The sequence below is a fragment of the Homarus americanus genome, unplaced genomic scaffold, assembly GCF_018991925.1.
Source record: "Homarus americanus isolate GMGI-L3 unplaced genomic scaffold, GMGI_Hamer_2.0 scaffold57980, whole genome shotgun sequence".
In the NCBI taxonomy this organism is placed as follows: domain Eukaryota; kingdom Metazoa; phylum Arthropoda; class Malacostraca; order Decapoda; family Nephropidae; genus Homarus; species Homarus americanus.
In genome coordinates this window covers 23777691-23792214 of record NW_024716703.1, presented here as the reverse complement: position 1 = coordinate 23792214, position 14524 = coordinate 23777691, and the positions used below count along the sequence as shown (strand labels likewise).

At 39.3% G+C, this 14524-nt stretch overlaps 1 protein-coding gene across 2 annotated transcripts in view; it reads right to left on the bottom strand.

Moving 5' to 3' along the window:
* The window catches only part of LOC121858345 (zwei Ig domain protein zig-8-like), a 36868-nt gene extending 22578 nt beyond the window's left edge, over window positions 1–14290 (bottom strand). Inside the window, exons 1-2 of one of the 2 annotated variants that reach the window (XM_042354754.1) lie at window positions 14214–14290; window positions 9467–9868 (exon numbers count right to left, since the gene is read on the bottom strand). In XM_042354754.1, the coding sequence (XP_042210688.1) occupies window positions 9467–9542 (76 nt within the window). In that variant the 5' untranslated portion in view covers window positions 9543–9868; window positions 14214–14290. Of the gene's footprint in view, window positions 1–9466; window positions 9869–14207 lie in introns of both variants that reach the window. The other variant, XM_042354753.1, reaches the window with a different exon arrangement.
* Window positions 14291–14524: the final 234 nt, after the last annotated feature.

Genomic DNA, 14524 nt, shown 5'->3' with positions numbered 1-14524 from the left:
GTGTGTGTGTGTGTGTGTGTGTGTATAATAACAATAAAGTCAGGCTGGGCTGCGGCCGGTTCTCGCCCTCTCACTCAGCACGTCTGTGTACACTTGTTGTGATATACTGTATCTGGTGAGGGAGATAAGAAGCGTTCATACAACTCACAATCTCCACACCTATACCTCCTCTTCCTCACACCCAAGGACGAGGGAAGGGAACCTGAGTGGTTTATGGAAGGATGTTACAGCGGTAAGGATGATTGAACGGCGACGGTGGGAGAAAAGACAAACTTTGTGTGTGCTACCATACTGTATCTCTTGTACACTTCCTAGTCCGAGGAAAGACAAAAATTTCCGGCCAGTAGACTCGCCCAGCGTTATATCACGTCTTTGGGAGCCAATAACAGTAAAAACCACAGAGCGAGAAGGCATTAAGACCAAACTTAGGCCATTATCAGGTGTAAATAGACCTTTATCGAGATATTGTTGTGCACGAGGCAATTCAATATATTAAGCGTCTCCATGTGGTGTAGTCCCCAGGCCAGGAGACGGGAGAGGTGGTTCACACACACACACTGGTGCTCCGAAGCCTCTCTTGTAAACGCGGTTATGGTGTGGCTAACGTAGGAGGTACTTTTTTCCCTTGTGTGTGTGTGTGTGTGTGTGTGTGTGTGTGTTTTATTTTGATGATGTTTTTATGAGTAGTTGTTTATTTTTTTCCTCCGACCACAAACACAGATCACCACAAACAACCACTACTACTACTATTATACCTACAAGATCACCACAAGCAACCACCACTAACAACCACAATCACCACTCAAAACCATCACTAGTTTCCACAACCACTAATAACTACCACAATCACCAATAACAACCACCACTAAGTCCCACAACCACCACTAACTACCACAATCGCCACTAACTACCACAATCGCCACTAACAACCACAATCACCACTAGCTACCACAATCGTCACTAACAACCACAATCACCACTAGCTAGAATTCTTATAAATGTTGTTAATGATTCAGTACTCCTCGTTAAGCACGGTGGGAAGCATACTAAGCCACAGCAACTGAAGGTGTTTATACTGAGACGTGGTTGGTTTTCGTGGTTCCTGAAGTATGTTTTAGAGTGTGTGTGAGTGTGTAGGTGTGTGTGTGTGAGTGAGTGGTAGAGGTGTATACTTGTAAACATGCAGTGCAGTGTAGTCGAGTGTAGTACTGAGCAAATATTCACACACACACACACACACACAGGCTCCTGGGGATATCAACTTACCCATCACGTCAAGGAAGAACTCTTTTATATTTGTTTACATACAAAACGCGTGAGAAAGGGTTCCTCCCTCTTCCTCCCCCAGAGAAATGGATAAAAAGAGACTTCTCCTCCTCCTCCTCCAGGCTCCCTCAAGACGCAAGGAGACGCAGCGACCAGACAATGGGAGAGCTCAGGAAGGAGTGTCAATTTAAAGGGAAGAAGAAACACGAGAGGGTGGAATGATTGCTGGGCGGACACAAGCGTGGTGTAAGATGGGGGCTGGAAGAGAACCATCACACAGGGAAGAATCATATTACTTTTTTTTTTTCTGTTATGATCCTCCACTGCGTCATTATTCCTCCGCCTTAACGAGCATTATAAGCCGGTGAGGGGAGAGAGGTATCAATCCCCTTCCTGGTGTATTACAGAGGCAAAATAATTCAAGAGTTCCTAATGTCTGAAGAGCTTGAGGAGAATGCACTCGTGGGAGGGAGAAAAAAAACGAAGTGTGTGCTGGGGATGGGAGGATGGGAGGGCTTACATCGTGGACCCAGCATCGATTACTACTACATTTCACCAGCAGTGATGGGATGAGGCGGCGGAGCGGGAGTGCCCATCACCGCCATCTATTGAGCAGCGTCGGCAGTACGAGAGCCCAGGCTGCGGGTCCCCTGGTGCATATGAGCGTCTTGCACGACCCTATAGCGTATTGATGAGACACGAGTCGCAAGTCGTCTCATTCTCCAGGTAAACTCAAGTCTTACCACCCTGGACCTGGACCTACTCACGAAGCTGCTGCTGATGCGAAGATGAGAATATATTATGATAATGTTCGTAGTTTTTTAACATAGTAATTGCATTAACTGAAGGTTCTGAAACCTATGTGTAATGCTGTACCTAACCTAACCTAAACTAACCTGACTTACCTAACTTTACCTAACCTAATTTAACTTTTCAACCTAATACAAAAGAAACTAAACAAATGAATGTTAGAAATATAAAAATAAATACATTAATCTTTAGGTTAGCTCTTACATAACACCAGAAACCAGTATAATGTTTCCCCAAGAGATTTCACGGTACATTAAGGAACAGCGAGAGTGGTCGAATATCCGTAGCGTCCGTGGCGTCCGTAGCGTCCGTGGCGTCCGTAGCGTCCGTAGCGTCCGTGGCGTCCGTAGAGAAGATAAACAACTTTTAAATGGGTGAATGGATAGTCTTGAAACTTGTCAGGGTTGTTCATTCCAGAGTACAGACAAGCTAGATCATAACCAAGAGATTGACAACGTTAGAGAAACTACAGTGTCTTCGACTTAATGAAATGAATACACATGGGGTATATATATGTATGCATGTATGTATGTATGTATGTATGTATAATATTTCAAGTGTTCAGTATTCCATCTGTTATTGTTGCCTGTCTTGGGGTTAAGGTCTTGTTTATAAAATACTATCATTTTCAGAACCGTCTTTCACTTCGGCCGAATATTTTCACTCTCTGGGGTGTGAAAGGTAGAGGTCAGCACCTTTTGATATACCGACTATGTTTTCACCTTTACATATATATATTTTTTACAGCATTTTATTTAATATTAGAAAATCCTTTTATAGAGAAAACCTTCACTGTCTCCTTAAGTTATAAAAGACAATAATAATCGCAGTTGATCATATTCCAAGAGATTTTTCCTTCTTACATTGAGGTTTTATCAATAGTTCAACAAAACCAAAATATCACTAAAGAAATATTCCCCCCATTACGCTTCTTCCTCTCAAGTTTACGTAAGGTCAAGACAATGATTGACAGTACTGAAGCCCCCTCGCCCAGTTTATGTAACACAAGTACGTCAATGTTACTTTATGATATGCCAAAACCTTTTCTTGTGTCGACTTGGGCGACCCCGGGCGATCCATCTCTGTGACCTGTCCTATAAATTGCCTTTCCCCGAGAGTAAGATACATAGAGCGGGGACAAGATAGCGGAAAAGGTAGAGCGTGTGTGGAAGAGGAGTATGAGTAGTGTGGGAAAGTTAACAGTGTGTGGGAAAGTTAACAGGAGTGTGGGAAAGTTAACAGGAGTGTGGGAAGTGTTAACAGGAGTGTGGGAAGTGTTAACAGGAGTGTGGGAAAGTTAACAGGAGTGTGGGAAAGTTAACAGGGTGTGTTAAGTGTGAAGTTAACAGGAGTGTGGGAAAGTTAACAGAAAGTTAACGGGGTGGGAAGTGTGCACAGTGTGAAAGCCCCAGTGTGGAAAGTGGAGTGCTGTGGGAAAGTCAGGAGTGTGGAAAGTTAACCCCCATCTGGCATTTTTTTCAATTTTAAGTCTTATTTTTTTTTAGTTTTTTCGTCTTTAGGATATGAAGTCTTAAAGTCTCTCTCTGGCTGGCTCTCTCATCTCATCTCTCTCTCTCTCTCTCTCTCTCTCTCTCTCTCTCTCTCTCTCTCTCTCTCTCTCTCTCTCCCAAAATAAGTTAATTAACCAAGTGTAGGATTTTTTTCCACCCATAAAACAACTATTATTCGTTATATTATCCTACGAATATAAATACATTCCCAAGGACTCGAATAGGATGGCAAATATTTGGATTTTTAATAGTAATGAATACCAATACCGAATATCCTGTTATGCTGTATTCGAATTATTCAGATACCAATACAGAATACGACCATCCCTGTTTGTCAAATTAAATTCAAAAGACAGGACTCAGTTAATTAGCTTCAGTGGGGGACAAAAGGTCATTATAATCAACAATAACTAATATATTTCTACTTTCGGATGTGTATGTATGTATGTGTGTATGTATGTATGTATGTATGTATGTATGTATGTATGTATGTGTGTATGTATGTGTGTATGTATGTATGTATGTATGTGTATGTATGTGTGTATGTATGTATGTATGTATGTATGTATGTATGTATGTAAACACGATGACTTGGATAAGTTAAGAGTAATTACCATTCACGTGATCTGTCTCAGCCTAACACAGCCACCAAAAATAACTGAATATTTATATTTACATTAACTAGAGTATAACACCTTCCTCCCCCCGGACAGTGAGATCACAAACTATCAAAGTATCGGGGTAAAAAATCCATCTCTCGTGACTCAACAAAAGAATCCAAGTAACTTTGTTTATTTCCGGGAAAAAAAATATATTGAAACCTTTAGGGAAATGAGGGTGATTGCAATGGTTTCTTTCCTTGTACTAATGTGTGTAAATACTACAGGGTGTCCATAAATGCTCTAATGTTTTAATCAGGGTAAACATTTTTGGACACCCTGTATATCCTAGCAGATGGATATTCTTGAAGTAAATTGCTCGGGTTGTATACGAGGTAAACTTATAGGGTGTAGACTCTTGTAATATAATGAGGATACACCTTAAAATTGGGTGAAAATATGACGAAATCTTTAAACTCTTTGATTCTAAATTGTGTTCGCCATCCTCCTGTGCACAAATGGTTTGGTTAGGTTAGGTTAGGTTAGGTAAAGTAAACTGGTACTTTAATTTATGTGAGGTTCATTAATTGGTTTATTTTTTAGTCTTGTTGGAAATGTTTTTGTAGAGGTGTGAGTCTCTGGTCGTCTGCTATGTCCTGAACACACACACACACACACACACACACACACACACACACACACACACCTTCATCAAAGTGTTCATTAAGTTTTTTCACAAGTTTAGGAAGAAAATGAATTAATCTTTTACCTGTTTTTAATTAGTTCGTAGTATTATATCTTCCTTGTACCTGTAACTAATTTTCACAGGTGTTCCAATCTCTATAAATCAGTTTTTCCTCTGATTCTTTGAACTGATTCACGTTTTCTCTATGTATCGAAGGAAATTCAATTTGCTCATCATTCTTTATTTTTGGGGGGAGACTTTTGTCAGAACGTTACTTACCACGTTGTCTGTCTGTCTGTCTGTCTCTCTGTCTGTCTGTCTGTCTCCTGGGGCTTGTTCATTGTCACTCGGTGTGTGTGTGTGTGTGTGTGTGTGTGTGTGTGTGTGTTATGTCATCTTCATTTTTCAACTTATTCATGTCTCTTTTTTTATACATAGTACACAACTCTCCAATAACTCCCCCCTCCACCCTACACACCTTCCATCCCTACCCCTCTCCCTCCCCCCCACACACCTTCCCTTCTCCTCCGTCATTTCTTAAAACTGCTCTTTCCTTTGATCTAGTCGACACAAAAGTTGAAGTAAAAGAAAGATAAGACAGACAGACAGACAGACAGACAGACAGACAGACAGACAGACAGACAGACAGACAGACAGAGAGACCTACTATCTAATCAGTGTTTCTTTTTCCCATCTAGATATTCACCAGACTTGAAAGTTTTTAATTATTTGATAACTACGAAATATTTATCCGAGGCAGAAAAAAAAAATCAGGGAAAAAAGTTATATCTTCCATATTATTATTTTTTTGTTATTAGTAGAGTTTAGTTAATAAAATAAACAGTGAAGTTATCTTATATTACAGTCAGGTGGATTTATGAGTAAGTTGGTGGTTATACGATGGTAAATCCAGTCACAGCTCCGGGGTGGATGACTGAGGGAGATAGGAACTAGTCACAGCGTCGGGGTGGATGACTGAGGAAGATAGGAACTAGTCACAGCGTCGGGGTGGATGACTGAGGGAGATAGGAACAAGTCACAGCGTTGGGGTGGATGACTGAGGGAGATAGGAACTAGTCACAGCGTCGGGGTGGATGACTGAGGGAGATAGGAACTAGTCACAGCGTCGGGGTGGATGACTGAGGGAGATAGGATCCAGTCACAGCGCCGGTATGTTACAATGATAAGTGACCAAACATTCTACAGCAAAATTCGTCACGTTGGAAACAAGTGACTGTCAGGCCCAGATGACAAAACTAACGGAGTCACTGCTGTTTGTGGCGATTTGGCAACTTTTTATGAACACGTGTAGCAGGTACTTGCTGTTAGCCGGATGAGGAAGCTATGTCGAATACCGCCAATCGATTTTCTATGGTCAGTAACCCTAATTTAGACACCAAGATCATGTTTCCAGAGGATATAATGCATATTTAAATATTTACATAGATGCGTTAATATAAAGGTAGTGTGAATAATGTTTGAAAGGAGCTGTATGGGTTACCTAACTGGATCTGGGCTTGTCACTTACTTTTTTTCCATAGGTCTTGACGTAGAGAACAAGAAAATAATGGGTTAACACCGTACACTTTTGAGGAGGTGTAAGATGACGTCACTGATCATCACTCTGGTACACACCATAAGATGACGTCATTGGTCATCACTCTGGTACTCACACCATAAGATGACGTCACTGGTCATCAGTCTGGTACTCACACCATAAGATGACGTCACTGGTCATCAGTCTGGTACTCACACCATAAGATGACGTCATTGGTCATCACTCTGGTACTCACACCATAAGATGATGTCACTGGTCCTCGAAATAGTATTGTTTTAATATAATTTTGACTTTAAGATGTGACAATCACAATGTTGTGAATCTTTCCGCGTGTCGAATGCTCTTGGGAACACGTTAAAATGTGCGTGTGGGGGTCCAGTAAGCCCTTCAGCGATGGACCAACACTAAGCACACGCGACGGTCATGAGTCCAATTTCTTCTCGACGTTTCTGAACCATTGTTGATAAGTTGCGTCCAATATTCAGGCAAGCAGAGTTTTAACACAGCTCTCTACCAGCACTGGAGTTCGCTGATGGTAATGTGTAAGAGAGAGTATTTTGTGAATAAATTAAATTAAAGTTTACAGTTCACTACGTAACAACAGCCACATAGTAATAAGGATGAAAGTGTGATAGTCAGATATAGTGTAAATTAAATATATGTCATGAAACTTGTTGGTAATGGTTAATGGCTAATAAAATATAATGACATTTAAATATGATAAAAAGGTTGCAACAAGGATTTTTTTTTAGATTTTCAAGCAAATAAATAATGGATCCTTAGAACAGTGTCTCAGGCTGCTCACACACACACACACACACACACACACACACACACACACACACACACAGTAATACCACCATCCAAGCCATAACAGCACAAAGCAAGAACGCCGTACACCTAAATTTCAGTAAAATCGTTAACAGGTGAATCTGAGAAGCTTAATACAACCCAGTCACGGCATCTACCACAACATGATTATCCAAGCATTTATCACCATAAGTTTAATTTGTTGCTGCGTTGAGTTAAACAGGTCAATGAAAAGCTGGTAAATTTATGCGACGGAAAACCCAATACGTTTCTCTGCGTCAGCTAGTGATCTACAATCTACATAAATTAGCAGGAAATTAATTGTTCTCGCTCAGAAAATCCAGATAAAGAATTTAGATCAAAAGAGTTTTAAAATACTAAGGCCTGTGAGGTCAGGTTAGTTATGCCCCTCAGAAAGGTCACGTGTCCTCGGGTGTGTTTCCTTTGGGTGAAAAAAAAAATAATAAAATAAATCTTTCATTTAGGCGAGAAAAAAAATCATTTGGGGGCAAAAAATAACTTAATTTGACGACAATTTCTTCTTCATTTAGGCGACTCATACACTTTATTTTGGCGAATATTAACTTGATGGATACAGTTTACTTATATAGAAATAAGTGGAAAATAAAAATACAGAAAATATGTCTTCCACGTATTCCTATTTACTGAAAGTGGACAACATAATTATTCATTTTTGCTCGTCAATTTATTTGTTTTTTACATGTTTTACCGCGACACTCATGGACATCTCGACGACTCTTAGTACCGGAAATTTTCGTCTACGCTCTGTACAAAGGGGGAGTTTTTTTTTTTGGAGGGGGGGGGGGGGGGGGGTTGGCTCAAACAGATTCTCAGTGAAATTCTGAAGATTGCACATGTTTTCATTTGCACTCTTAAGTTGTTTTGATTCATATTTTTGGTAATCACTTGGATGATTATGTTCATTCATTGCTTCCACACCTGTTTCTTGTACACCTCAACGTTATATCACTGTTTTTCAACACTTTATTGACTCTGGACGATATTAAACACTTCTTTCTTACTACGATCACGTGACCAACCAACAGTCAAACTATTTCCTGTCACCATTTGTAACCAACTCTACTGTTTTAGCCCAAATGAAAAAAGCCGGACCTCCAGATGTTAAGGTTATGTCAAGGGTTCACTGTGTGTGTGTGTGTGTGTGTGTGTGTGTGTGTGTGTTAAGAGGTAATGTCAGGGTTCAGAGTTCACACGATACTGTTTTTAGAACGTACATGTTTGTGTGTGTGTGTGTATTTCGTGTGTGTTTATATATATATATATATATATATATATATATATATATATATATATATATATATATATATATATATATATAATATGAGGAAATATTAGAGGCAAACTTAACCTATAATAGTTATACCCAAGTGAAAAATTATGAAGTCTCTCAGCTAATGTTCAGATAAGATGAGAAGAAACAGAACTTTTAAAGGATACAGAACTTAAAGTTCTTTCATTATACTGTATCTATAAATCCATTTGATCATTCCCCACTTGGTTTACAATAAACACCTACAGCTTCTGGTTACCTCAGGTCTCTGTTTGTCGGAGCAGGAAGATGTATGGAAGAACTGTAGTTGTAGATGCTATGACCTACATAATTCGTCTGGGAGTAAAAACAGATTTCAAAAATAAAATGGGTAAATCTTTCGCGGTAATTCTGACTACATGTAAGAAACCTCTGTGAGGTCTTCGTCTATGGAATAAATATGTAAATTACCCACCATCCTTCAGGTGGTCTCTTGCAATCTTGTAAGGTAACATTCCTCAGCGAGATGGTTAGCCTCGTCCTGGGGTTTAGCATAATAAAGAGTGTCTGGCTCAGCTCACGACACAGATAGTAAGACCCGTTCAGCCTTGACTGACCACGGCGTCGATTTTGTGTTTCACAGGTTGACATTTCAGAGCTGTAGTGTCTTTAACCCAGTCTGTGACGCAGCTGCAGGACAGTTACTACAGTAGATGGTCATAGTTAAACCTCTATGACACAGATGAAGTGTTATACCACAAAGTATGACCAGATTAATCTACTCTATGACACAATTGCAGTACTGCACCACAGAGAATGACCATTGTTAACCCACCCTGTGCCACAGCTCTAAGACACAGACACAGTCACTTAACACAGTGGGTGGTAACAGTTAACGCACCCCGTGAGACTTATAACTATAGAAAAAGAACTTACCAGAGAGGACGGCGAGGCAGCAGGCGAGGATGAAGGTGGTAGTGGTGAGGGGACCAGCAGCACCATGGCCGCCCATCTTCCCAGTCTTGTCCCCACCGACGACACCAACTGACTGTGTGCTCCTCCAGGTGTCACCGATTGCTTCCCTCTCTCTTTCTCTCTCAATGATCGTCTCCTCTTTTTCTTCTCACCAGCTCTCAACTGCTATGTAATCGTTCTCTTGGGAATCATTCGTCCATTGTCTCTTAAAGGTGAGGTGAAATGCGCAGCAAATTTGAAAACGGAAAGTCTGATTTCATTGTCTCTTTTTTTTTCACTTTTCTTCGCGACTCTGGGTTTATTGAATACGTTTTTGATATTTCAAGCGTAGTTGATGTGTCCTTCCGTAAGATTCATTTACCACTGAAAAAAAACACTCAGAAAATCAAAATATTTTACGTTGAATGAATAAGTTAATAGAAATCACAAGTAAAATTTTTATATATGACAATGTTCACCTCAGAAGCACGGCGTCATCTTGCCTGCTACTGACACCGTGCATAAAGAGTCTGGGAGCGTGACACGTCTCCCAAGTCTTGAAGAATCGGATTTTTACCATTACAGCTTTCAGGTAGATATAAAACTCGTGCGTGGAAATAATGTCCATCTTAGAGGCACTGGTCTACTTCACAGTCAACACACACACTACAAGACCATCACTTAATGTTCAACTGAGAATCCATTTCACCTCAAGCTTACAACAACAACCACAACATCAACAAGTCCCACACACCAGGGAGAAATATCCATCAGTTTATGTTCCACCTCAAGTTTACAACCACAACAACAACCAGCAGCAACAGTAACATTAAGTCCTGCACGTTAGAGAGGAATGTATTACAGCTGTCATCAAACTGCCCACTGCTTCCTGGGGCTCTAAAAGGCGGCACGTTATTGGCTACCCGGCCCTTGTGGTTGGTGCCTCTCTCCCTGCACCACCTGCGGCCAAGTGTTATAACCACCTGACTGTTTTCACCTTAAAGCTGGCAAGTGGGTGTATTTCATTAACCCGGCTCCAGATGGGTCAGTACCATACCCGGCTGACAGATGGCTAAATAACATACCCAGCTGGCAGATGGCATCCCTCACCATTGAAAAAAATATAACCAAAGCTTTTTCGAATTCAAATATCTAATTAGTATCATATTTATTCTTAATCAATCCCCAATTGGTTTAAAGTTTGATGTGAATGGCCACCGTGTGTGTGTGTGTGTGTGTGTGTGTGTGTGTGTGTGTGTGCGTGTGTGTGTGTGTGTGTGTGTGGTGTCCCTCTGACCAGGCGAAGTGAGAGAGTTTTACGGGTTTATTTGATACTGAAATGCCTTTTAGAATCTCCCAATTAATCCAGTATAAATATTTACTCAGGTATTTACGCACACACACACAATTTGGACTAGTTTATTTACGTCCAAGAACACCCGACAGAAAGGTATACACTAATGATGGATTTGTATGATTAATTATATAAATAAGTTAATTATACTAGTAAACAAAACAAAAATGGTATTATATTTAATGAAGCAGCTGATACCAAGTTACTTGTTGGAATAATTTTGATATGAGTTATCGGTTCAAGTAATTATATCAATGAACAGGCCCTTGAGTACAATGATATCTTTTGAGTACGATGAGTGGTCCCTTGAGTATGATGACTTATCCCTTGAGTATGATGACTTATCCCTTGAGTATGATGACTTATCCCGTGAGTATGATGACTTATCCCTTGAGTATGATGACTTATCCCTTGAGTATGATGACTTATCCCTGAGTATGATGACTTATCCCTTGAGTTTGATGACTTATCCCTTGAGTATGATGACTTATCCACGGGAATTAATCATGGTATGGAAAGGGTCAAGACATCGTCCTCACGGGATCTTTTCATTATACTGAAAAGGTTAATTACATTGTACATTGAAACAGATTGTGTAAAATATAATCACCTCGTATATGACTCATATTATACACTGTTGCATTATTTAGCTGGTACATAATTGAAAACCAACAGCTGGTTAAATAATTACCAAATACCAGCTTTTCTAAGAATTTAACCCAAGAAAAAGCTGGTACATGAAATTAAACTAATAAACAGATGGTACAAGACATTATATCAATAACCAACTGTAACGATAATTATAATAAACAGCTGGTTGAAAATATACTATCACGCAGGTGGAGTTAAGTCAATAACCAGCTGAAATATGAGTTTACATTATCACGGATGGGAAGGAAGGTATACACAAGGTTCAGTTTACCCTGGAGGAGTTTATCCCATCTGCCAGGTTGGTTTACAATAGTACCCAACTAATTACTCGCTAGTTTGATTAATTGTTATCCGTTGTTGTGTAACTCTGATAGTTAATTCCATATTAAGTAAAGTGTTGTTCAGTTTAGTTCGTAAATGATAATAATAATAATAATAATAATAATAATAATAATAATAATAATAATAATAATGATAATAATAATACATCTAAAGAAGACATCATAAAACGTCAACACAGCACCCCCTCACAAGTTCACTATCATAACATCAAATTATTCCCTTCACTAAACTCCTACTTACTTTCTCATCAATGAACTTCTCTTCGTTTCCCCAGAACTCTTGACATCACAATACGTATTTTTTATTATTTATTCTATTTCATAACCGGGTAATTTCAATCCAGGTAAAAAAATTCATATCACAGGTGGATAATATTCCTTCAGTTGTTTTGACGTTATCAGTATTACCCTCACTACATAGCTACACCACTTACTAGTTTAACATAATATAAATACAATACCATCAGTATTATTCCTGTCATTCTTTTGTTTTTTAACGTTCTGGCAACACTCAGTTTTCCCGAATAACATCACAAATACGTGTCCGCCTCTCTCGATTGATGAACCACCATCACTCGTGTGCAATTCGTCAATTATTACTTTTTAACAAGCTTTTGCATATAAATGGACCTTTCCTATTTGTTATTGTGGCTATTGCATGTATCATCAACTCTGGCTATTAATATGGGAAGCGACAACCCACCATACGGCATACGTGACAAACCTCAGCTCTTAACTCACTCAAGTTCAGCCTTACATTATCGTCTGACTGAGAGGAATATTTTCTTCAGTTTATGTAATTGTTGAGTGTAAACTGATCAGTTATGTAAACCCTAGGGGAATCTTTTCTAAATATTAATTAATGTATACTTTAGGTTTACCAGATAATGAGGAACTGTAGTGTAAACTTTTAGTGAAAGAATATAACTGATGTGAACTTCAGTCAAACCTAAAGAAAATTTTTTAGTGTAAACTTGTTAAATTATCCTCAAAAAGAACAAATAATAATATAAATGTAAAATGTAAACTTAATGGGGAATTTTGCATTAAAAAGAATAGGAAACACAATGTAAACCTGAGGGAATTAGGTTTAAACTAATATAAAATTAATAGTTGGGTTTACATCGCTATACAGGTAAGTTTACACCAATACAAAACTGAAATTCTTGTTAATATCAATAAGAAGCTACACATTATTAACTTTTTTACAATTTGAACTTAATAATGAGTTTACATGATGATCAAAACAGTAGCTGAGTTTACACCAAGGTAAACTCAGAATGGGTTTATTCAAGGGGGGGGGTGAAATGAGAGTTAGGTTCAACCATGGACGGAAAATATGATAGGTTTAAACTAATAGTAACGTGATAGGTTGGTTTAAACTAGTATATACTCATTACGTTTACACCAATAATGGGAAGATAGAATGATTTGTACTCAGTTTGGTCAGAGGTTCACACGCATTATAGACCGGCAGGATAGTTTACATCAGTATCCAGCTGTCAAATGCTCTAGAATGTAACATGTGGTAGAATACTTTAATGTAAGTAAACCTCTGACGGGAATACTTGCATCAGTGAATAGCTGGTAGTTAAGTTTGCACCAGTTGGCAGGTGGATGTGTACTCCTAACCAGCTGGGAAAGGGATGTGTCCTATTAAGCTGGTGTGAGTGTCCACCAGGAGCCAGCTGGTAGGAGGGTTGACAGCAGTACCCCAGCTGGTTGAGTCGCTCTGTTGATAAAGTGTTCCTCTCGTTGACGGATTTTGCGTTCGAATGTGGACCGAAATAAAGGATTAGGGTCCCTACTTGTACACCAGCAATTTGCGTACTCAACAGTTAATGAACTAGCATCCTGCCAAGGTAGTGGAGTAACCCACTAGATGCTGAATGGTGGTGGAACAACCCTTAGGTGGATCAGGTGGATCAGCATTATAACTTAAACAAAACACCTCTCAGTAAGTCATCAGCCACAGACCATCAGAAGAAAACCTCAACAAACACACAAAAAGGAAGAAAAGGAAAGAAAACCATCCCGACACTTTAGCGTATGAATATTTTACCAACATTTATTGATGATGGTAGTTGTGAAACATGAAATACCAGACAGTTGACCACAGTTGTGTGATGAAGACCCGGCCCCGGTACACTGCTGGACCCACACAGTAAATTTGTGCTAAGACAATAAGATGTATTGACAAAAAAATATGTAAACAAAAAATAAAAATAACCGCACAGTTTATTTTCTTGTTTAATTAGTCACCTCGGTGTTATTATCATTAATAAACCAGCAACACGTCACGCTCTCGCCATAAAAAGAATGATCTAATAAGATGATCGGCCCACAGTTCTATATGTGGTCCAAATTATCTCATTACTAATACAGTTTGCGTGATGTCCTGCCACGGCGGGAGCACAGCGCTGAGGAACACCGCCACTCTCCACACAACACAACTGCTCATAGCAGACTGACTGAGCCCACCAGCCGCTCCCTGCCCTGCCAGCTAGCCCGCCCAGCCATCACTATCCACACCAGCCCTTAGACATGACCACAGCCCTTTTTTTTTTACCCCTCAATGATTAATCGTTGTTCTTTGTGGAGAGCGAGACTGTTCTGGAGTTTAAGCGTTTTATACTATATTTTATTTTATTTATTTATTTATTTTTTTCGAGTTATTACCATAAATTGTATTCT